This window comes from Tympanuchus pallidicinctus, unplaced genomic scaffold (genome assembly GCF_026119805.1).
Source record: "Tympanuchus pallidicinctus isolate F22 unplaced genomic scaffold, pur_lepc_1.0 scaffold2, whole genome shotgun sequence".
Taxonomy (NCBI): Eukaryota; Metazoa; Chordata; class Aves; order Galliformes; family Phasianidae; genus Tympanuchus; species Tympanuchus pallidicinctus.
Genome location: NW_026294721.1, coordinates 52,300,693 through 52,324,325, shown reverse-complemented (window position 1 = coordinate 52,324,325; position 23,633 = coordinate 52,300,693). Strand labels below are relative to the sequence as shown.

Genomic DNA, 23,633 nt, shown 5'->3' with positions numbered 1-23,633 from the left:
GCTTTTTTGAGTTATTCTCAATTGGCCCTCTTTTCATCCTTCTTTGTCTCTTCTTCTTTTCCTTACCACACAGTGTGATTTGTAGTTTTTTTTCTAAAATATTTTGGCAGTCATGATGCTGCATCTATATTATGCTTCTCCTTATAAGGTTTTCTTTATTATTATTTATAATGCTCAGAATTTTTTTCCCCACTAATTCCTTTGCTTGCTCTTCAATGAGATATTGGAAAAGCAAAATTCCTTGAGTTTTCCTAATGACTTACTGTAAAAATTCTGGTAGAAAGGTTATTTTAACTCAAATATTGTCTCCTTCATTATCTCATTAACTCTGTGATAGACAAAGTCTGGGTATTTGAAGTATCATGAGTCTAGTATGGTCATCAGGACTGTCTGAGGTCAGTGGGACAGTAAGGTAATCTGTTAGCTTTCCAGTTAAAATAATAACTAGTAAAAGCACAAATTTGCAAATAATTCTGTGTGCATATCTAAGCACTTTCTATACCTTATTATGACTAATCATTTCGTTTTCATAGTCACAGTAATGATGATTACTTCTAGAAGCCAGTTTTGGTGCTGATAGTGGTAAGATCTATTGGAAAACTTTACCATAAGGACTAGAAATAATCCTTTCTTAAGGCATGCTTTTGTCATTGATACATGTCCTTTTCGTAAATTTGGGGAGATAAAACAATTGCATCATCAAATGCATCTTGAAATGCTGTATGGGAAACATTTCAGGTGGAAAGAATGGAAAAGGTAGTGCACTGAATTCTGCTGTATTTCTTAAAATGAGATTAGCTTTTTAAGTGTGTTCCACAAGTTTTTCCATTGTGATCTACATTTTCAGAGGTTGGGTTCCAAGTCATTTCGGAGGGAGCTGAGTTGAATGCAGCCCAACCATTAAGGAATGGCTTGGGTTGCAGTATATTTAAAACAACTGTAGTAGTTTTAAACTACCTGCATGTGCATTTCTGTCTTTTAAGTCTAGGTAGGTACATGACGCAAGTATGGAGCACAAATTAATGAACCTGCTCTTGAGTTTTGTTAATTTTTCAAAGATGATGAATTCACTGAAGTAAAGTAAAAAGTGGCCTGTACAGGTAATTGTAGTAGTAGTAGTAAAGTCGATGGTGCTGTATTACTTGCCAGGAAACTCTTTTTTTTTTAAAGGGCCTCAATTTCCCTAAAATAAAAGACTTGTAGAAACCAAAAAAGAGATTGTCTGAAAGAATTGAAATGGATTTTTTTATTTTTTAAAGACATCAAAACAGTGTAAGGCACATTCTTACTTAGTCAGCCTTCTGCAACTAAGGGGACTTCTATGGTAAGACAGTAAGGCAGAGGGAGGGGTTCTTTAGAATTATTCCAGAAGAACGAAAATCTATTCCGTCGAAGTTGTCATGCCACAGCTGTTAAAACAATCAGTTTCTTCCTGAATGCCAGCCAGCTAATTTTTGAGAAGTGGTATTTTTCAGTTTATTGTTTTCTCATCAACATGGCACTAACCACATCTAATACATTCATACAATGCCACTGGCATTGATGGATTAGCCATGTGCTTTCTATCTGTGGATACAGGAGTGTCAATTTCTTTGAGAGAAACAAGAATTTTGGGGTAAATGGTAGTTCTGTACATAAGGTTCCTAGTGCTCAATTAACCTGCTAAGCAAGGCTGGAATTCAGTAGCATAATGAAGTATTTTTGTAATGGATATGTGTAATTCTGCAACAGTTTACAAATTGTTTTTATGGATAGATGAAGCATGTGACGGGGGTAACAACACAATTTTCAATACTGTGCGTGTTCTAACAGCATGCACTTACAGTGTGCTGTAATGAATGGAGTAATGTCTGCCTTAGTCTTTTAGAAAAGTCCATTCCAGTTTACATCTGCTCAGTTTTCTCATGCATTTTCACATATAGATTTCAGCAGGAAGAGCAGTCATATTGCTCAGATACTCAAAAATGTATCTGCACCACAAGAAACTGTTTGTCAGATTTCCTGCATAAACTATGAGAAATGAGCAGAATCTCAGCAATTATTTTTCAGCTGTGAAATGTGCTTTTGAAAAGTGACTGTAATTTTTCTTGCATAGAACTCTTTGTAGTCCCATATTGTTACCATATGCTGTGTCCCTTTTTTTGTAGTTCAGCTGTTCTGTGAATAGTCAAACACTGAACAGTTTTTCTTTCTCCAAACTACTGACCAGCCCATTTTAAAACTGCAAGGAAGTTCTTACAGTGTTCAAACTTCATGCTGGACTCCAGGCTCAGGACCTTGTAATCTAGAGTGATATTGCTCCAACAAAAAGTTCTGGAGTCTGTACTTGACATTTCTGATTTATTTTGTAATCTGTAAAACAATAGTTAATCTTCCATCTTCTGTTACTGATGCTTTTGACTGTATAATTTAGGCTAATCTAGACATTAGAGCTACTTTGTGAAATCCACTTCTTTAGGTCACATCATTTGATTGTTGAAATTCAAAGGAAATTATGAAGGAAAAAAGAAAAGAAAGAAAAAAGAGAAAATATTTTATTTCCGGTAGTAAGAAGAGTAAAATGTGAGATTTCTGCCCATTTTGCTTTTCAACTTACTGTTAGCATAGACTTACTGCTTTATGTGGGGTATGCTGCATATTTCCCTATATTGAAGATATAACACTAGACAAGTGGTTTGAAATATAAATTGGAATGAATTTTCATTGCCTTCGTGTTTATGAACGGAAATCCCAGTGTTGAGAGGCTAGTCTTTGCATGGAGCAGCTTTTCTGGATGATGGAAACGTAGTTTGGAATCTTATGGTGCTGCAGTTCTTCGTTCTCCAGTTTTTAATGGCATCTTGTTTCTAGGTCTCTTGCATGCTTGCAGGCTATGTTTTTAGTTCCTTATTGGCTCAATAAAGGCAATTTTGTTGGAGTTCTTGATGGGGGAATTAATGTGGCATACATTGAAAAATTGAAAAATTCCTGAAAATACAGGATTAGGTTTTAAAGATTAAAGAATGTACTTTCTTGTGTTGTTTGTTCATTTTAGTGGAAAAAAATTGTATTGGTTTTTAAAAGTATGCTCTTCTGGGGAGTTCAGTTCACATCTTGATTTTTTCTATGATGAGAAGCAAGGTGCCCCTTTCTGGAAGCTGAAAGAGAGGTTCTGGCAGTTGATAAGGAACCTGTAATTTGCTGGACAAGATGATCAAGCAGTCTGACAGTGCTATTATAACACTTAGAATATTTACAATACTAATATTATAATAAATAACAGACTATTTTCCAATCATTTACACTCTAAAGAAGTTCCTGCCTTAGAACATATTGACTTACTTTGCTATCTCCAGGTGGTGATCCGTCTTGCTGGATGTTATGTCTCAGTAGCTAATACAAAATACTTCAGGGAAGATTTCAGGAAATTCTGTGATAGATTTCTATGAAATAGCCTTTTAGTACTCTAATTTGTGGGTAATTTGGGGAATTCAGACAGGAGGCTCATTACTGTTCTTCTCACAGTGAAGTTTCTTCTTTCTCAAATCACTTAGATTTATCAATAATGTACTGATTGCTGGCCAGAGAGATTTGTTGCAGGTTGATTTAATTGACTTTTTCTCTCAGGATTGTAACAAGTGAATTCTGTACCTGGTAATTTCACTGACACTGCTTTTAACAACATAGAGGAAGAAAACTGTTTCATCAGTAGGAAAACCTTAGCTAGTTGAAAAGCTTATCCTACTCATCACCTACATAAGCTCTAAAACAGACTTTCATTGAAGAGAAATCTCGTTGGGCTTGCTGGGAAATTATACTGCTGTAATTAAAATCAGCCTTGCTAAACCTGTAACTAACCAAAGCAGAAGGGGAGGGGGGGGGGGGGGGGGGGAAGCAATGATCTATCACTTGTAATGGTGTGATGAGGAAATCTGACAATCTTGAGCTAAAATAGGCGATTTGGAAAGGCAATGTGTTGTATTAAGCCATACCTGAATCTGGGCATTATCTCTTAACTTGCTTAGGCACCAATTGATTTTCTTCTCGCAAAGATGTTCTTAATCTCACTCATACACGACAACTGAGCTGCAGCTCATACAGCTGCTGCAAAGCTCAGTTCTTGCTATCTTGAGTCTTTGACATGTCTCTATTTGGGAGATTTCAGGCAGCTGCAAGTAACAATTTCACAACTGAACTTCCTGCAGACTATTTAGAAGTGTGGAATATAGATGTGGAATAATTTTGTCAGCAGGATAAGAGCTTCTGAATTCTTAAATTCTACTTACTATGGTAGTCAGAAATGGGTATATTTTAAAGCTATCAAATATATTATCCAGAAGACAACTTTTAAAAATCCAGTATTGTCTACATTGGGAAAAAGAATTGTTTCTAAAATATTTGATTTCTCATAAAATAGGAAAAGCAATGAAATATCAGTGTTTGAGAAATGGTTGTAGATTTGGAGAACATTGGCCTATTTTAATTTAGATTTGTACGAAAGTATAGAATGGGACAAATTTGCAATGCTCATTCTTTCCACAGGACATACAGTAAACATTTCTTTGCATACTTCCAGTGATGATTAACCTATAAAAGCTATTGAACTGCTAATATATGCAGATATGTTTTATTATTAAAATGAAAAAAATAGGTAAAGGATTATCTGCAGTTCATAAAGAAGAAATGTTTTTCATTTAGTATGCTTATTCTGATTCAGAATTCAGTCATCTCATGGGTATTACTTAAATAGAAGATCATGTAAGGACAAGTAGAGAAATTTAAAACTAAGAAGATATTCTAAGTCTTCCTCCCTTTCTTTCTCCTGGAAGAGTATTTGATTCTGTATTAGTTTATATTAGTTTCCATATTAGGTACTTTCAGTACCTAATGTCACATTCAGAATGTTCTAAAGAAACAAATCTGGTAAATCTGCTGAAAGTATGAATACTGGCTGTCTTTTTTTGATAGTAATAATCTAAAAGTTTTTGGTGATGATGTAAAAATTTCTGATGCTTAAAATTTCTTAGCCCCTTAAAAAGCATACTTCCAGAGTAACCTAGTTTAAATAGAAAGCAACTAATTTTGTGCAGCATTAAAAATCTGATTAAAGGTATCTATCTTCTGGGATGCATTACATTTTTACAGTATTCTTGAGTACAAGTTATTTTTCATGATATGAAAGTTAAATGGCACTCATTCACATTCCTCTCATGTGTTGTCCCTCTCAGTTTTAGGGTTATTAGATAAGATGTTAATGTTAAGTAAAAAGCTGGGTATTCTTTAGGGGAAAGAAAATCACAGTGTCTTTGCTTTTGAGGATCTGGGAAAATAAGGAATGTCATAAGCAAATAACTAATAATGGCATATATTTTAGAAAAAGGGTAATGGAAGCCTAGAAATGACATGTATAGATCTACCTTCTGTAGTACCTTTCTAAGTGAACAAATAGCTGATGTCTGCGTCTGCTGCACAAACCTATGCATCCTCTTCTCTAGTGTTATATGTATAATTTTTTAAATGTTCTGTGGGAATTGTGTTACAGAAGTTCATGCTTTTTTGTTTTATTTTTAAAAGAATTGGCATGTTAATCGATATAGAAGTTAATTAGTGAACAAAGCAGGAAGCAACTTGAACAGTATGTAGCTTGGGAGTAACTCTAGTGTAAGTTAAAAACAGACTGCAGCTCTTAGTCCTTCTTTTAAAACTAATGAAGATGCCACTAATTGTTCCTTGAGACTTCTAGTGCTATCATATAATGAATTTCAATTAGTATTGCTATATTAAGGATTTGTCGGTGCATCTTGAAGTAGTCTCATGCACTGCTTCGGCTGATCTGTCTCTTCCAGCCAGTATCAGCTGAGAGAATTCAGATTGTTCCAATCTTTTGGAAAACGATTTTTCCCTCAACTGAGGAAAGAAGGTAGCTTTAATGTGTTTTCAGTAAAAAAAGAAACAATGCTTTTTCAAAACAACAATTAATATTCAATTTCACAGTAATGACCTTTTGTAGTTGGCTTTTTTCCTCCTGTAGAGCAGTATGTCTCAAGCAAATTTCTCACTGCTCTATCCTGTAGAGGAAATCCCTAGAGGCTCTGCCAAATTAGACACTGAGAAGTCCTGATACAAATGGAATGAAAGGGGAGGAAACTTACATTTTCAGCTGTGAGTAGGTGCTTCTTCTAATTCTCCTGGATTTCTGACTTTTTTTTAACTAAGATTCTTCAAGATGGTACAATATAGTCCAATAATTCAGGTGCGGAGCTATGGATAAAGAGCAGGCAATAAAACAATAGTAGCTAAAATGTTCTTCACTGTAAGGGAGCCTATAAGTAGTAGATTATTCTTTTCTGTGGTAAAGAAAACAGTGCCTGTTTGCAAGATACAAGCAGTGATACAGCTACAAAAGATTTTTTTAACTTCTTTTAAGCCAGCAGTTTGACCTCCATAATTAATTTTCCTTCTACAAATGCTTGCGTAAGTCATTACTGTGTTCATTTGTAGTAAAAAATAATGAAATCTTTTGGGCTAAACTAGCAGAAGACCCAATAGTTAAAGTTAGCTGCTGGCCTGCACAGCCCTTTGGGGAACTTTACATACTTACCGTGACCTTCCTGCTGAATTTCCATTGTTAATATCTTTAGTTTGCCGCCTAGATGTAAATCTAGAAGTAAATTCACAGCCAGAGCTCAGCTTAGCCTTTGATTTGACACCTGCAGCAGACTGTGTGTAAATGTTACTAGGTAAAAATACTGTTAGAGTTCTAGAAAAATCTGGGGCAGCTAATAATTTGCAGATTGGTCTTGATTGCTGGGATTTACATAAATATAGTTAGAAATTTAAGTAACTTTGAGAAAATTAGTGTTTTGTGTGTGCTTGTGTGCTAGAAGCATGGGATCAAGAACAACTAAGGAAGAGTGGGAATAAAAAGTGTCCTGATAATATACTGGAAAGTATTGCTTCTTTACAAGGAGAGTGGTTAGGCCCTGGAATGGGCTGCCCAGGGAGGTTGTGGATGCCCCGTCCTTGGACGTGTTTGAGGCCAGGTTGGACGGGGTCCTGGGCAACCTGATCTGAATGTGTATGTTTGGTGGCCCTGCTAGGCAGGGGGGATGGAACTACATGATCCTTGAGGTCCCTTCCAACCCGGGTGATTCTGTGATTCTGTGTGTGATTTATCAGCTATTATGAAGAACTGATTTACAAAACGAAAATTTGAATGGTTTTGTAGGCCTTCTGAGTGGTCACAACCTTTCCCAGGACATCAGAACGTAACAAAAACAGTGGTTATGCAGGTAAAAAAAAAAAAAAATAAAATAAATTAGCAACCTGCTTCACGTTCTCAGAGCATAATCTAATCTGTAACATGAAAGCAAATAGCAGAAAAAGATGGAGGTTATATTCCTATAGGGCTATCCAGACATAACAACTTGTTATTGGAACTGAACAGTAGGTTAGTCCACGGGTTTTCTAGAAAGCTAATAATCAGAAATAATGAGTTTCACGAGCAGTGCATTCAACTGATGTCCTACTTATTTCTATATGGGTTTCCAGTACTTCCTGGCCAAAATATAGGGGGAAAATCTTCAGCACCTCAATGAACTGCATGAGCTGATGCTTCTTATTAAAAACAGTTATTACATTATTAATTCAAATACATTAATTATGAGATTTTAACCATTTTCTTTTTATCTGGCAACAATATAATTGTGAAAAGACAGTTCTATTTTTTCAGTTTAAAAGAAAATGCACAGACCAGATGCATTATTTCATACATTTGATTATGTTGTACCACTGTGATTATCCAACCTAACAATTCCTTCACTGCATGTTGAACACCAGCTATTTTCTGGCTACTTTGCATCATGCTGTTTTTATTATTTGTCTTAGGTCTGCTCCTTTGGTTGCTCATTTTATGCACCCTGATTCTCAAAATATATTTAATCTTTTGCATTTAATTGCTGATATAGTTAGTCATCTTCTGAAGCCTACGGTATTCCCTGAGTCTGTATGTTTTTCTCAACTTCAGTGCCCCACTGATTTTAACTGTTCAATTTTGTTTTGGCTTTTGATTATCCTAGGGTCCGATTGGTATGGATGGAAAGCTGGTAGGTGATTTGTTCAAAAATAGTGCAATTTAGGTCTTGCACATATTCAGTCTTTGCTTTTTGAATTTCTCATGCTGAAATGTATATTAATCACATACTGTCTTGCATCATTTCAATCTTGGTACTGTAGACTTCAAGGGTGTCAGTAAGCCACTTCAGTCTTCTGCCTCTACCCAAGCAGATACACTGCTCTGATCATTTTCTATTTGGATTAGGCTGTAGAGGGCAGGTGTTCCTAATTCAGGTTCTTTGTCCAGAGCATGTTCCAGAAAGGTGGTGAGGTGGTGTCTCTGATATGGGATGGTGTTAATTCTGGCAGCGTATCTGTGGCTCTTGTGTGTTTCCTCTTTTTGCAGACTTTTCCTTCTTGCGTTTTTCTTTCTCTACCTGGATTTTGTTGGCTAATTACATCTGAACAGCCCTATGTATCTTTATGCTATCCTAGATATTCATTAAGATGAGGCTCTTTGAAGTTATTTATACAAGGCATTATGATCAGCTGCTTACAGTGTATGAGTTTCTACTATTCTCTCTTTCTCCTTTTCCAGGACCGCCCTATTCTTTGATACTTTGAATGAATATTTTGTTCTTCCGCTTACCAAAAGCCCATTTCCTTTGTAAGCTCTATTTGTAAATCTACAGCATTTGCTTCCATTTCCTTCTCTTAAGAATTTTTCCTATGGTCTCAAAGTTTCTTTTTATTGCAATACAACACTTCTGCAATGCTTGCTGCTTCTGGTCAATAGATGTCCTTTAATCTTTTCTTCTAGCAGATTAATAGCCTACCTGTCGACTTCATCTTGACCTGTCTAGACTGTATATCTTTATCTTCCTCTTTTACTGTCATTTACATATCCACAGTTGCTAAGTTAAATTGCATGGAAGTTGGTCAGCAACCAAGAGTACAAGTCCTTCAGTCAAGGTAATTAGAATTGGCTGTCAAACTGAACCACTTTCTTTCCTGCCAAATAGCATATTAAGTTGGTAAATGCAATAAAAAAAAAAACACAGAAAGGTAATGTCTTCTGAAGACTGCTGAAAACCTGAGAGCAGCTACGCATACAATAAGAATGGCAGATTAACTTCATAAATACACCAGGTAACTTAATAATGCTCAGACTGCTATGTAAGTGTATACAGAGAACAGACTGGTAGGGAGACACAGCACACTAAATGAAACAGATTAAGAACAAAAAATGAAACCCTATTAAACTTTCCAACCCAAGCTGAAGAATATGGGCATCTGCTGTTTTTGGAACTACAGCTGGAGGTTGCAGACTGCTTCCAGGTGTCCTCTTGCCTGCTGTTGACTTCTTCCTGATACTTCCTATCACAATTTCAAGCAAAATAATGCACCGCTTTTTTTTTTTTTTATTTCAGATGGTCAGATTATTTCAGTGCAGGTGATCTTTCCTGTGCATCTCTTGCTTCTGTTTACATTATTACCAAGCTAACTTTGTTAGCCTTGAAGAGATGCATCAGTGGAAGAATAAGAGGGTTCATTGCTATTCTGCCTTCTACTCAGAGCAATCACTTAAAACACTGCTGAAAAGAAGCAGCAACCCAGATAGATTTTTCAAAACCTGATCTGATCCTAGAGAGTAGACTAAAACCACTTTCAGAGTATGGATCTAAGCAAGGCTGATATGGCAGTCCCTGAGAGCCAGTTAATATGGAGATTGACAAGATGTTTTGTTGAGGAAGATTGGGCTTCAGTTTCAAAGAAATGAAAAGTACATAAGTTACACTGTTTAAAAATATATATGGCCAAACTCTACTGTGAACTCTGTTAATACAAACCTGCTCACCTTCACTGAGATCTAAAACAGAATCTCCATCCACATATATTCCATATATTCCCCTTTCAGTATTTGCAATTGATGTCTGAGTTTTGCACAAAATAACATAAGAATAAAAGATAATTCATTAATATTTTTAAAATGGAGTAATGCTGGCTTGGTGACTTCTCAGTCTTAGAGTATTTTCACCCATTTTTGTTTTTATTCTAAAGTAAGATAATTATGACTAACTAAAACCTTTTAATCCAAAAGCCATGTGCATTAGGACTAATTCGTGTAATACTGAGTCAGAGTGATTTTGGTTATCTTGGAGGCCTCCTGGGAGCACAAACGTATTAATTGAGTTTCCTCCAAGGAAATATATTACTCGATCATAATTGAAAGTTGTTTTTTAATTTGCACTGTATACAATGTTGAGAAAAGGCAAAATGAACTCCTCTTCTTTGTCTCCCAGTTGTTGAGCTTCTTTGTGCCTGTAGCTTCTCAAGCAGAGCTGATTTCTGTAATACAGTCCTTGCTGCATTCTCTCATTAATGTCACTTAGTGCATCATCTGTGAGAAAACTATACTGAAACTGCATTCCCTGTTTAGTAGGGCAAGGAGAATCTAAGAGTGTCCAAAAATGTTGAAGGATTGAGAATGAGTAAAACCAGAAAATAATTATCATCATTAAGGCAAAGTTCCTTCTATGTTCAAGGGTCTTGTAGCTAGCAGGATCAAAAAATTGTGCTAAGAGTACTTCTGTATTCAGCATCCATATTTTCTGTTAAGTTCTGGATGACTGCAAGGTAGAAGATCTACAGAAATTAAGAGTAACTCAACTATTATATTTATCATTATTTCAGAGTTCTGTGTCACCACGAAAAACAAGTGTCTTTTAAAAAATCTAATTTCTCCTTCTGTATTTCAGATATGTTAAGCTAGTAATTATAGATACACTTGAGAAGGCTGGTTGTGCTCCTGAGGCTGACAGTAGAAAGTGCTTTCATAGGAGCCTGATCTTCTTTCACCCTTGTCAGAGTGTGTTTCTATCATGTATGTCTGTCTCTTATCTTATACATAGCATGTACCGTGTGAATGCTGAGTGTCCTACATGTCTTTAAGCATGGAGAATAATGTGTCAGTTTTCAGATCTTGTTTTTTTTTCCTGTTTGCCTTCTACAACTTTAAATTAGCATTTTGTTGATTTCAGATTTCAAGTTTTTTGTGTCCCTTGGAAACCTTTTCATGATTTGGTCAAAATGTATTACATCTTTTAATATTGTTGAGAGACAAATATACTGTGTATTTTATATATGAAAGTTTGTATGTATTCAGTTCATTTATATCGATTTATTGTACAGCTTGCTCAATACTGCATCAGTAAGCAATTTCAGTGATTTTTAGGATCAAGTGGAGCATATAATGGCTTAAAACCTGCATTGATGGGAAGATTAAGGTAAAAGCTGAGTGCAGAGGGCTCCTAGCATGTTTATTAACCAAGTGAGACATGTAATTTCATAGAACTGAGCCATTGTGAAATCTCTGTATTAGAATTGGCAAGCTTTTATCAGTTTTTTGTCTGAAAATGCATATACAACAATATTCTCACATGGAACTATTACAAGGTTACAGCATCTATAACAAGGAATGCTTTGGGCCTCCTTCAGTGTAAGGATTAGGTTAGCCACAGTAACTCCATATTGTCACTATGATCCCTCTCTAACGTTATTTTCTAATATCTTATATATATTTTTTTTAAGCTTGCATGTAGATTAAGAATGCTTTTCTGTTTAATTTTAATTAGCACAAAAAATAACTGCTAAAGTAAAAATAAACTGTTCTTCAGCTGCTTTTCTTGTACATAGCATGTCTTTGGTGAAATGCATTTTCTTTTTCAAAGTCTCACAGAATCACTCACTAATACAGGTGGAAAGGAAGGAACCTCTGGAGATTATCTGGTCTGGCCTCTGATCAAGTAGGGTTACCCAGAATAGGCTGCCCAGGTGGCTTTTGAAGATCTGCAAGGAAGGAGATTCCACAAAGTCTCTGGGCTGCTTGTGTCCTGAACAGTCCCAGCTTGTTCAACCTTTGCTTCCGTGGTAGTTCTTCACTGGTCTCCCTGTAGTATATTCATATTCTTCTGTGCTGAGGAACCCAGAACTGGACTCAGCACACCAACGAGATCTCACCAGTGTTGAGTAGAAGGGAAGGATCCACCTCCCTTGACCTGCTGGCAATCCTTTGCCTCGTGCCACCCAGAATACTGTTGATTTTCCTTGTGGCTACAGTGTACTGTTGACCAATGTTCAGCTTGATGTCCACCAGAACTCCCCTGTCCTTCCTTGCAAAGCTGCTTTCCAGATGGAAAGTTGAAGAAAAATTGTTCACAGAAAACAAGAGGGCTACTCCTAAATTAATGCCTCCTATTTTATTTTGTTGGCCCATAGTGTCAGAGGCAGATGATGGTATGGCAGTAGATGCCTAACCTTCCTGCTGATGTTCTGTTCCATTTTATTACTGTGTGACAGATGGCAGCAGAGGGGGCAGTCTGACAAAGCATCTTCTGACATGGGAGAGCATGTTAAGCAAACGTGCGGAACTGAATTTGTCCATGGGGAAGAAATGGCACCCATTGGCATTCATCAATGTTTGCTGAATGTTTGTGGATGCCAAACAGTGGGCAGAGGAGTGTTTTCAGCAGTGGCAATAGTAGGTCACCTCTGCTAGTGCAGATTTTTATGAATGTGGCATACAGTTGATGGCTGGTGAAAATGCACAGCTAATAGTGGAGACTAAGTTGAAAAACAGTTGTGTAGCTGAATACTTGCTCTATTAAATAGTTCTATTGTGCTCTTTGTATCTGTTTTGGTTTCCATGAAAATAAATAGGAGGCATTAATTTTGAAGCAACCTATGTAGTTCAGGGAAATTAAATTCCAAGGGCTAGGCTAGCTTTTTTTTTTTTTTTTTTTTTTTTTAATTTAAGAATTTGTCCCTTTCTAAGGAGGCAGACATCTATGTCTTAGAGTGCAAGTTGGCCAGATGGTTGTGGTTCACAGCTACTCTAACTGTTTTGCGTTATGTTTCTAATTCATGCAAATAATTTGTAACAAGTGAGCTAGAACTACTGGTGACTCAGTGACTTTCCTAGAGTAGGAGCATTAGTGATAGGAAATCTACTCTGGAAGCACTTACAGAATTAATAGATGTACACAGCTCCTCGGTTTGCAGTAGGCGTCTCTCTGTTTGTGCACAGGGTAGTCTCAAATGTTATATTGGTAGGTAAGGGAAACAACAAGGATGAGTACATTCCCAAGCTGCCTCTTGGGCTGCCACCTCAGGTGTTCATTGGTTGCTTTTTTTTCTGGTTTAAATACCAGTTTATGCTTGTTGAAAACTGCTAATTGCAAGAATGGCAAAAAGACAGTCTTGTTTCCTCAGCCTTCTGTGTCTGCAATTTTTTGACTTTGTTCAATAGCCAGTAGTTAGCACTTCATTGTGGCTCATTCCTGCATTTCAAGAGAGGAAAAGCGTCCAATACCTACTTATAAATCAGTTCAATATTTGTAGATTCTTTCTCACTTAAGAATTGTTAAATTGTGTCTTTCTGTAATTTCTAACTTGTATTGTTGTTACTATGTAAAGTATGAAGTTTCTCAAATACTGGTTCAGTTGAGTTAGTGTTATTTATTTCTGGAATCGCTTAATTGCAACAGAGTTTCAGTTTGAATTAAAACACTGAAATTAAATATTGGACTTGAACATCTAGGCTCTGATTGCATTACTATTACTGGATTGTTTGTTATTTCTTTCATAAAGTTCTTTAACTCTTTGCTAGTGTTTAATGACCTAATCTTTGTCACTGCTTTCCATAACCTTATCATTTTCTTATTTTTCAGGGTCAGCCTGGTCCTCAAGTAAGTGCCATCTTATTTCCTTCATAAGTTAAGCCCACAAAACTCAGTTTATCTACAACGTAATTTGATGTGGAGTCCTCTTGATCATACTGCATTAAGTTTGAAACTGGTAACCATTGCATAATTCAGTAAGACAAATACTTCCCCAGATAGAAACATGGGGCCTCCCATACGGTTGTCTGAGTTCCCTCAGCTGTTTGACCAGATGGTAGGGTTAACAACGTGGTACTGAACAAAGCAAATCTCCTAACTATGGCTTGAAACGTTGCCACCTAACTTTAAAGCAAGATGAAATAACTTAGCAAATGTGTAGCAAATGCAATTCTTCAACTGCTTATTAATCACATACTATTAATGTTGCTATAATCCAGGCAGGCCTCAGTTATTTTAAATATTGTGCTGCTAGCTGTTGTGATTAATTATATGTGCTCCTTGGATTAGTTCTGCTGCATTTAAGAATAGTAGGACCTTGTTTTGTGAGTTGTAATTGAAGATGTGGAAATCCAGGAACCTAACTTCAGTTCTAATATAGAAATAGACCAGCAAAGAGGAAGCATCTGGTATAGTAAAATCCACATGTAAATTGTTTCAGTAGCAGGATAAAGAAATGTGGAAGAGTAAAGGAACAGAAGGGAAAGGGTGGTGGCAGGGAAGCCAATACCAAATCCAAGCTCAGTGAAATGACTTGGAAAAACTATTTTTATATACCTAAGATGCACTACAGGAAGTGAACTCTGGTTTGGGGGGTCCATCTTAGCAAAGAATGTTGTCTGAGCCAGAATTTATGATGTTTGTTTGATGGTGTTTGATATTTCAGAATCATAATTGCAAATCAAAATTTTGCAGTGTTACTGTTTGCTTTTTTAAGTTAAAATTTCCATTAAGGAAACATTTTCCTTTTTTTTTTTTTTTTTTTTTTTGTTTGTTTGATTCTTCATGTCCCTTTCTGTTGGAAAAAATGGTTATAGTGTTACCAATCCTCTCCACACTCAAGTTTGAATGCTGTGCATCAGTGCTGTAGGATTTTCTGACACTCTTCTTTGCAGGGTACCAGACTCCATTTAATATGACGTATGTAGTCTGTATGATATTTGGAATGACAACTTTTCCATAGAGCTTGTATTTTATGGTAATAGGCTCTTGGCTTGTGACCTGCATAGAGATATCTGAAGCCTTTGTGCTGTTGGCGGTCAATAGAGGGACTGTAGTTCTGAGTGGCACTCTTGTTCTGAGCAAGTTCCACTGAGAACCTGGAGGGTGTTCCCTGAGCCTGTGGGCTACCCTGTAAGTTGGTGTTTACTTGTGCTGCTGCCTATGTGCTTTCCACCTGAGGCTGGATCCCCATCTCCCCCACCTCAGTTCCTTTCGGAGTGTGTCTTAATGCCTGTAAACAACTTCTCACTTCTTGGAGCTCATCTGCTACATGAAATGGCTCCTTGAGGTACCTGTAGGCAGCATACCCCAGCAGAGTAGTAACTTTCAGCATAATCTGTTTTAGGAGCAGACAGGCAGGAAAATCTTATCACTATTGTAAAAAAGTGGGGTGCAAACTGTAGGGGGAAAAAACTTGTAGAAATTGCAGAGAATTTTATTAACTTCTGCGCCCTATGTGATCATACAGAGATCAGTACCAGGGAGTGCTAGATCTAGGATGAGATTTCCTATGGTCTAACTTCACTGGTTCCTCTCAGTAGAAACATCTACCTATTTGCCATCATCATTGTTTTGTTGTTGTTCATCCTTAATTGTGCCTTTCCTCTTCTTTGAATCAATATGCTCATATTGCAGCAGGAGGATGTGTGCTCAGTTATTTTGACTGGCTGCATGAGTACAGAAATAGTTCTTACTAATGCACACGTGAGGAGGGATACTGGCATGAGACTTTAAGAGATTGAGATGCCTAAACATAAAGGCTTTTGTGTGCTGGTGTTGACATGCAAGGTGTCTAAGCCCTGCTTGCAGTCAGTGAAGGTTAAGTCAATCCTTAGTGCAGTTAGAATGCTCTTAAGCTTGTTGTAGACTCCTAAAGCTCAAGTACATTGCCTGCTGACAGGCATCTGTTGCTGCACAGGAGGATTCAGTCTCCAGCTTATTCTCTGGCAGCCATATGTACAAGGGCAGGAGTCTGCTGTTAGAATGTTGTTGTATCTGTCAGTCATGTTCAGCTGTCTTGAATACCTAGGTAAACTCTCAAATGACACTATTTGCATACAGCCATGCCTCTTAATTATAGATCCTGATTACAGGCAGCTACTGAATGTAATCAACATTCTATTGAACTGCTCTTTAGACTATGTTGACAATTTGCAGGGCTTAAACTGCAAAATGTTAGATGCCTTCCTCTTAAACAGAAACTTAGATCCAGGTAAATTCTGTAAGTATGATTTTTAAAGTGTTATTTTAAGCTTCAGTTGAAAATCTGAAGATGTTTATGAAAAGATCTTTCATGTATTATTAGAAGCTGTTTACATACTGATAATATAAGACAAACTGTTTCCCATTTTAAAAAGCAACTTGCAGGAATTTCAGTTGCCCATGAATATACAGAATTTCCCAATCCTTTTCTTTGCCCATAAGACATTTAGAATGAGAAGTATTGCTAGGCTTCTTGCCTTCAAAGATTACCATTTCTATTCTGATGATTGAAGCACTTAAAAAACTTTAGGAAGTTCTTCTGTGTCCATACAACTGAAAGCTAAATTCTTTTTTTTATACTGTTTATTAACCACAACTATTTTCTTGCCGTGATTTTCAGGAAGTAAACAGTTAATTGACCCAACTTGTACATAATTTCTGGGTACAAATACTTAGTCTTAATGAATATCATTAGTAATATTAATAACATCTCCTATCTCAGCCATTGAGTTTGTACTGTCATTCTTCAGCATAGAACTGAAAAAAATAATTTTCATTATTAAAGTAGAAAGAGACTTCACTAAAAACATAAAATATTTTAATTATTTATTTTCAGGAAAAGCTCATGGTTCTGTCTTGTCCTTGAAAAGTAGACTTACTTAGTTAAAAATAAGTAAGTTACCGTAAACTTTAAAAATGAAGTACATCCATGTAACTCTGGTTTTCCATGGTGTGCGTGGTGTTTTTTTTTTTTGTTTGTTTGTTTTTTTTAAAGCTGTTTCAAATTCCATGAAAGCTAGACTGGTCTGTAGAACAAGGAATGCTAACTTCAGTATTTTGCTGAAATCTCAGTTATGAATTTTGAGTGACCTAGAATATTTGCTTTTTCTTGTTTAGAACGTAATATGTATTTAAATTGAGTTGTACCAGAAAGGTGGTGGGTGATTGGTTGGATTTTTTTTTTTTTTTTTTGTCCCACTGTAAGTCTTTACAAACAAATTTTAATCTCCTATTTAATATAACGGTATACGTGATTGTCCAAAGTAGACTTCAGCTTCATTTCTTACGTTGAGTGAGGATTGTACTATCTCCACAAAGGAAAGGACTTGTTTTCAAATTATTGTTCTTTAGAAATGAAGTCCATATAAAGACGAGGAAACTGCATTTGGTATTATGGCAAAGGATGGCAATGTTCTTTTAGGTAACTCTGAGGTAAAACATCAACATAGAAATGTAGGGTGGGGCGGTGATTCAGTGCGACTATCTTAGAGAGTTGTTTACTTTATAGCCATATCCTCTCCCTAACCTATCTGTTTTAGCAGGCTTTCTCATGTCCAGCATACATGAACTTTCAGTGTAGAACTTTGAGATACAGCAGCCCTGCAGATGCTTCTCTCCCCTCTTTGGCAGCCATTCAAATCTGCATTAAAAGTAGATAAAGTATTAATGATTAATACTTGTTTTCATGAGACTCTTGTTTTCCTGCGCAACGTCTGTGGAAGTGATGTTATTTTAGTCTGAAATTTTCCAGTTCTGTGTACATGATAAAGAGTTACCATAGTAATTGTCGTGAAAGCTGTGTGCGTCTTTTCTAATGTCAAGCTTCAAGGTATGTGACTGAGTATTTTTATTTTCTAAATTTTCATGGCAGAGATTCTATTTCATGGTCAGATGAACTATTACAAGCTTGTATTGTCAAAAGAATTGATGGGAACCATTTGAACTTTGTTCTCTGTTTTTTCTCAAGGCCTAAGTAAAATAGCAGGACACAGGCCATAGTTTAGAAATATTTGGGATAGCAGCAGTATATGTTAGAATGTGTTTATCACATTCTAGAGAATGCTAGTGGTAGGGAGAGTCCTAAACATCAGGATGGAGGTCAGTATCTAGCAGTAGGAAGGACTGGAAGGAGGCAATGAGTTTTGTGTAGGGAAACATGTTTTAAGTTTCTCCTTGAGTTTTAATACTGTGGAGAGCCATCTGCACTCCAAGACTTGACTGTTCTTCTTAGTCCAGTAATTCAGTACGAGATGTTTGATTAAAAATCTATCTTGTGTGTGTTTCAATAGCATTTTGAGCTGTGGTCAAGGTATCCAATATGCCCTGTTGAATAAAGCTTTAAAATGGGTTTTCCCTGTTTAATTTCTTGAATTTGGATTTAGTTCTTTTGTCCCAGCTACAGTAAGTCATAGCTTAAGCTTTGTGTTCCTTGCTCCCAGCAGTTTGCTTTTAGAAATGTCTAGAGCCTCTTTCTTGTGTGTAAAGAAGGGAAAGGTGATAAAAAGTATGCTTACGAAGGCCAGAGCCAGCAGAAAGCTGGAGAGGTACTGAATTGCCTTGGGATGCTTGGTGTTGTAAAGTCTCTGATCCTGAGAGAAGCCCAGTGGCTTTATCCAGGCCATCAGCTGTTCACCTTCTAGAGAAGTATCTTGTAGGGTATTTCTTCTAGCAGCTGGATACCCTAAGCTTTTGTAAGCTTTTGATCCTGCTGAAGTATAGAATGAATCAGGCTGATACAAAAATACCATCTGCTTTAGTTACGTGTGGCAAATTTAAACCTCAGCAATCACTTGAACAAAATCCAGGTACAGTCACTCAAGGTTTTGTTCTTCTTAGGAAATTGCTCCAGTAAATTTTGTGCATCATCTTAATCGCTTATGCAAAACTGTAATTACCTGTACAGAGCTGTAAGTTGATGTAAACTCACGAAATGAACTGTTACTGTGATCCTTCTTTGAAAGGGAGTCAAATATTTCCAAATATTAACTTCCATCTGAAGACTTGGAATCAGTATTTTTGTTTGTTCTGAAGTGGTTTCTAGCATGTAAACAGTACTAAGAGGTACTGTATTGATCATGTCCTGTATTAGATATTATTGTTGTCAGCAGGTGCTAAATTTAGCAAAACAGAACCTCAGACTGCAAACATTCAAGTCATAAATTGTTCACTCAAATGCCATTAGCGAGTTCAAACTAATTAAGTTTTACTTATTTTCATTTACATACAATTAGCCGTAGTCTGAGAGTTTGGGCTCATATGCAGCAGTAGAAGATGATTTCATGTAGTTTCTTTAAAAAGAAAAGAATAAATTAATGTTATCTAATAGCCATGTAAACATACACTGGGGGGAATAGAGCCGAACACAACAGATAATAGTGTGTTTCTTCTATACTAGTAATGAGGCTGAATATTTGATGCTACTGTGGCTAGAAAAACTTTGCTATGAGTTTTGGGATCAGAGGATATTTTCAACTATGGTATGGGCATCACATATGTTAACAAGGTTTTAGAAATGTATTTCTAAATGTATTTCCTCGTGTACTTTGTAGTTGGAGCTTTACCTCTTGTTTTTCCTTTCTAAATCTGTAGTAGAACTCCTGAAGAGGAGCGAAACTGCAATCTTCTCTGGAATCACCCTACCCATATTAACTTGTGAACCTGAGGAAACCAGTGCAATCATGGCTTTTCATTTTATGCTGGTTATCAAAGCAAGGATCTAGCTGTTTTCTTTCCTTGGTTTTATAACTGTGTAGCTTGATCCTTTTTTAACCACATCAGAGAATACAGGAGGAGAAATAATGCTCAAAACTTCTTTACCTGCAACAGATGTACATGAGTGTTTATGAACCAAGGAGTGGAATATATCTTCCTGTATGGAATTAGCGGATTTAATTGCTTTATTAAGTGTTGGTTTCTCTATTTTGATAAGAATTGAAGTTAAAATTGTTAAAATAATTTGACAACGATAAGCACTTTTAAAATACAGAAACACTTAAGTCTCCCCAAGTAGACTTTATTATCTGTGTTTAAACTAACATAGCTGTGAATATTGAATGCCTTTTCAGCTAAGCAGGTCCCATTACTGTAAATAAAGAGATTCTTTGCTTTTTTGAGAAGGAAACAAAATTGGAAATTCAGGGAGAAATGATGTGGGGCTATTAGTTGCACCAACACTAAGGAAGCATCCACATTAATTGAAAAGACCCGAGTTCCAAGCATAAACAAGCTGAATTCCAGCAGTATTGAATCTTGTGCTCCGCTTCCCACGTTTTTGTTATTTTAATTCTTTCCTCACCCTTTAGCTAAAATTGCTGCTCATGACATATCTATTTCCCTACCATACCCTGCTAAGTGAACTTAGCTTGGAAACAGACTTGTTGGAGTCTTCATCATACATCAGATGGCCAAAATGGAGATCAGGCTCCTGTCCTAGCTGTGCTATATGGTGGTCTCTTTACCTGCTATGGTAAGCCTATTTTTGAGTTACAATTTCAGTAACTGTCTGGAAATCTAGTGCTGAAGTAGCAGGATGTGCCAGTGTTCCACGGCATTTCCTGGAACTGGTAGTTTATTTCCAGTGTATTTTTAAGAATCAGCAAAATAACAGATTTGTATTCTTCTCATTTAGCAAATATGTATTCAGATTCGGTTTTGAGTATTTGTAAACACAAAATTAGAATATTAATTGTACAGAGTTTTGTAGTGAGATCTCTTCATGCTATCTAACATCAGATCTGGCTGACCGCACAATAAAGATCTGTTGTTACTAAAGTTTCTTCTTTTTCCTAAATCTGAATTCTCCAGAGTGGAGGGTCATATACTCCTTATGAAGTGTATGAAGAAGGCCTGGAGGATGGGTTCTTGGACTAGTCAAGTTGTTTGGACTCAGAATTTTAAAGCTAATTAACCTCATCTCAGTAATCCAAATAATCACCACTTGTGGTACTGCTACTTTGTAAATCCAAGTCTTAAAATTAAAAACCAAACAAACAAAAAACAATTTAAAAATAAAACAAATGGGAGACCTTTTTATCTGTAGAGTGTTACCAACATTTCTTCTGTTGGCATCATTAATTTCTAAAAAGAACTCTAAATATTTTCTTTACTTGAGTGAATATAAAGGCATATCTCACTTGTTGCATGCGTTAGCATAGATGTTGTAGGAAATCACACTTAGTCATTCCAGTAACTCAGAGTATGCTAAATCTTCTAACAGTAAGCTAAGAACTGTGAAGCCAAAATGACTTGTAATCCTTAGTTAGGTATGCTGTTGCTTGGCTTAAGATGGCTTATATGAGTACAAAAAAAGCAATTGCAGACCTAATATTATGATTCCAATGAGATGTACAGAGTTATAAAAATACAAATATGAACTCTGAAACATTTTATTCCCCAATCATATATTTGTAGAATTACCTCTATTTTCTTCATACTGTTCTACAGATGGGAGAAATATAGGAGTGCTCTGTTTTACAAGGAATTATGTCAAAGAAAAATACTGCAGTGTGTTCAGGAATGTTACATAGTATTTTGCTATTCTGCTGCACATGTTTTTAATTCGATATTAAGCTCATAGTTTGTTTTTACCGGTTCTCATGTTGTAGTCAGCTTTGAGTTCCAGTTCAGTTTCTTGCAGATTCCTGTAGTCTTGATGGTGTTAAGAAATGAAGAGTTCTAAAAACATGTATTTCACCAAGCTGATGATGACTGTAAGATAATACTAGCATACCTCAGACCTTATTTTGAAAACCCTGTGCAAAACTATCAGAGGTTGCTTGATTGGCTGCTATCAGTCCAGAGCCCTATTGACTTTCTTTGCTGGAACATTGCAAACTAGAACAGTCCTGGGATGTTTGGTTTTCAGATTGATAGCTGAAGTCTTGTTTTGAAATTTCACAAGTAAAATATTTCTATTTCTCTGTCAGTATTGTAGTTGTTTTGCTTCTAAATTTGTTCCATTATAAGCTTCAAAATGTTTTCATTTTTATCTCCGTTGTAAAGTAGCGCTCTTGTCACTGGAAGTTTGACTTAATGCTGCTTTAGATGTTAGCAGAAAAAAAAAAACCAAAACAAAATGTATAGCAATTCTTTTCACAAAAATGTTAACCATGTCACCATTCTGTTTGTGAGCTTTAACTCAGAATTCTGCCTTTGAAAATGCTTTACTGCCCTTACAAAAGCATAGAAGTTCCCAGTGATCTTTTTTTTTTTTTTTTTCCCTGAGATTGGTTAGTAATACTCAAGAATTGTGAGCTGCTGAGAAGTGTGTGAGGTAATCTTGTATTCTCAGGAATGCAATCCAGTTATATTGCACAGTATGTCTCTGTTAGTGATCATTTGCCAAAAAGAATGAACATCCATTTATGTAAACATACATGTGTCTGTAATTTCCCCTGAAGATGTTCTGAATTTTGTGGACTGAACTATTAGTCTTAAGGAAAAAAATGTTTTGTAATAAAATTTATGTTGTCTTAAATTGCTTCCTATATAAAAAAAAAAAAAGATGGTGCCAGCCTTAAAGATTACAAAAATATCTTTAGTCATCTCACTTTTATGTGTCTATGTATAAGTGTATGTTTATGTTTGTAGCTGATATAAAAATTCCTTTGAATTTACTGTTTCAGCTCAAACTTCACAAATCTGAACAGTTCTCTAAGTAGCTTTTCGAAGGATGTTATTGTAGTTTTCTCTTGCTCTAGTTGAGCAAATTGACAGAGAAATGAAATGCTTAGTCTTCTGCCACCATTTGTTTGTATTTTAGTGTTACTTCATTTGATAACTTTTATGCATTTATCTTTGAAAGTTCTTTAACTTAACCAAAATTGATCTGTGATTTAGAGTTGACATATCCCCTTCAAGACTTGTACATAGAATAGTTTGGAAGTGTTTTTCATCACTAGTACTTACAGTGCTGTATGGATTTTACCATTTTTTGTCAAGCTGCTCTTGTATAGGTTTGTTTGGGTGGTGTTGATAGCATGTGATATGCTTGGTAGACACAGAAACAATTTAAAGTACTACAGCATATGTAAGGGCAAATGGGAAAGGATATAATCTTCTGGGAAGTTTAAATTGGTATTTGACTAAAATGCTTTTTTTCCAAAGCCTTAGGATATCCTCAAGTTTTAAAAAAAAAACAACAATATAATTACCTAGTTGGTGGAATAATTTCATTGCTTTTAAGCTGGGAAGATTATATTGTTGTGTATTAGAACCCTTTCAATCCCAAGGCAGTATTTTAGATGGTTATGTTCTCATACCAGTATTTACTGCTCTTGTCCTACTGACCATGATATGAAGTAAACTAACGTGCTGCTTTTTTTTTTTTAACCAGTAGTATTTCAAAGTTGTGCTTGTAGATAACACTGTGCTTGTAGATAACACTGTGTTTAGCCTTGAATGAACAGATGTATCCTGTATGGAATAGTGAAGTCTGGAAAAGTAAAAAGTGTATGCATAAGATGAAATGCCTTGAGGAAAAATAAATATATAAAAACTTTGGGCTGTTGCTACTGGACTAAATGTGATTACTTTGGGGTTTGAGGAGAATAAATTGGGTCACAACAATCAAGTTATTTTTTCCTTGGATTGGCTTGCTTTTCTTTCACTGTCTGCTTGTTTGTGATTTTTTTTTTTGGTAGGGTTCCCTACTTTGCTGCTAAAATATGTAGGCCTCCTTAACCTTATTGATATTCATAGAACGATCTGCCTGCTTCA

General features: G+C 36.0%; 1 protein-coding gene across 1 annotated transcript in view; it reads left to right on the top strand.

Annotated features, from left to right (window-relative positions):
* COL25A1 (collagen type XXV alpha 1 chain) overlaps positions 1-23,633 on the top strand; it is a 289,300-nt gene that overhangs the window by 162,223 nt on the left and 103,444 nt on the right. Inside the window, exon 5 of the mRNA XM_052681793.1 lies at positions 13,764-13,781. Coding sequence (XP_052537753.1) covers positions 13,764-13,781 — 18 coding nt within the window. The remainder of the gene's footprint in view (positions 1-13,763; positions 13,782-23,633) is intronic.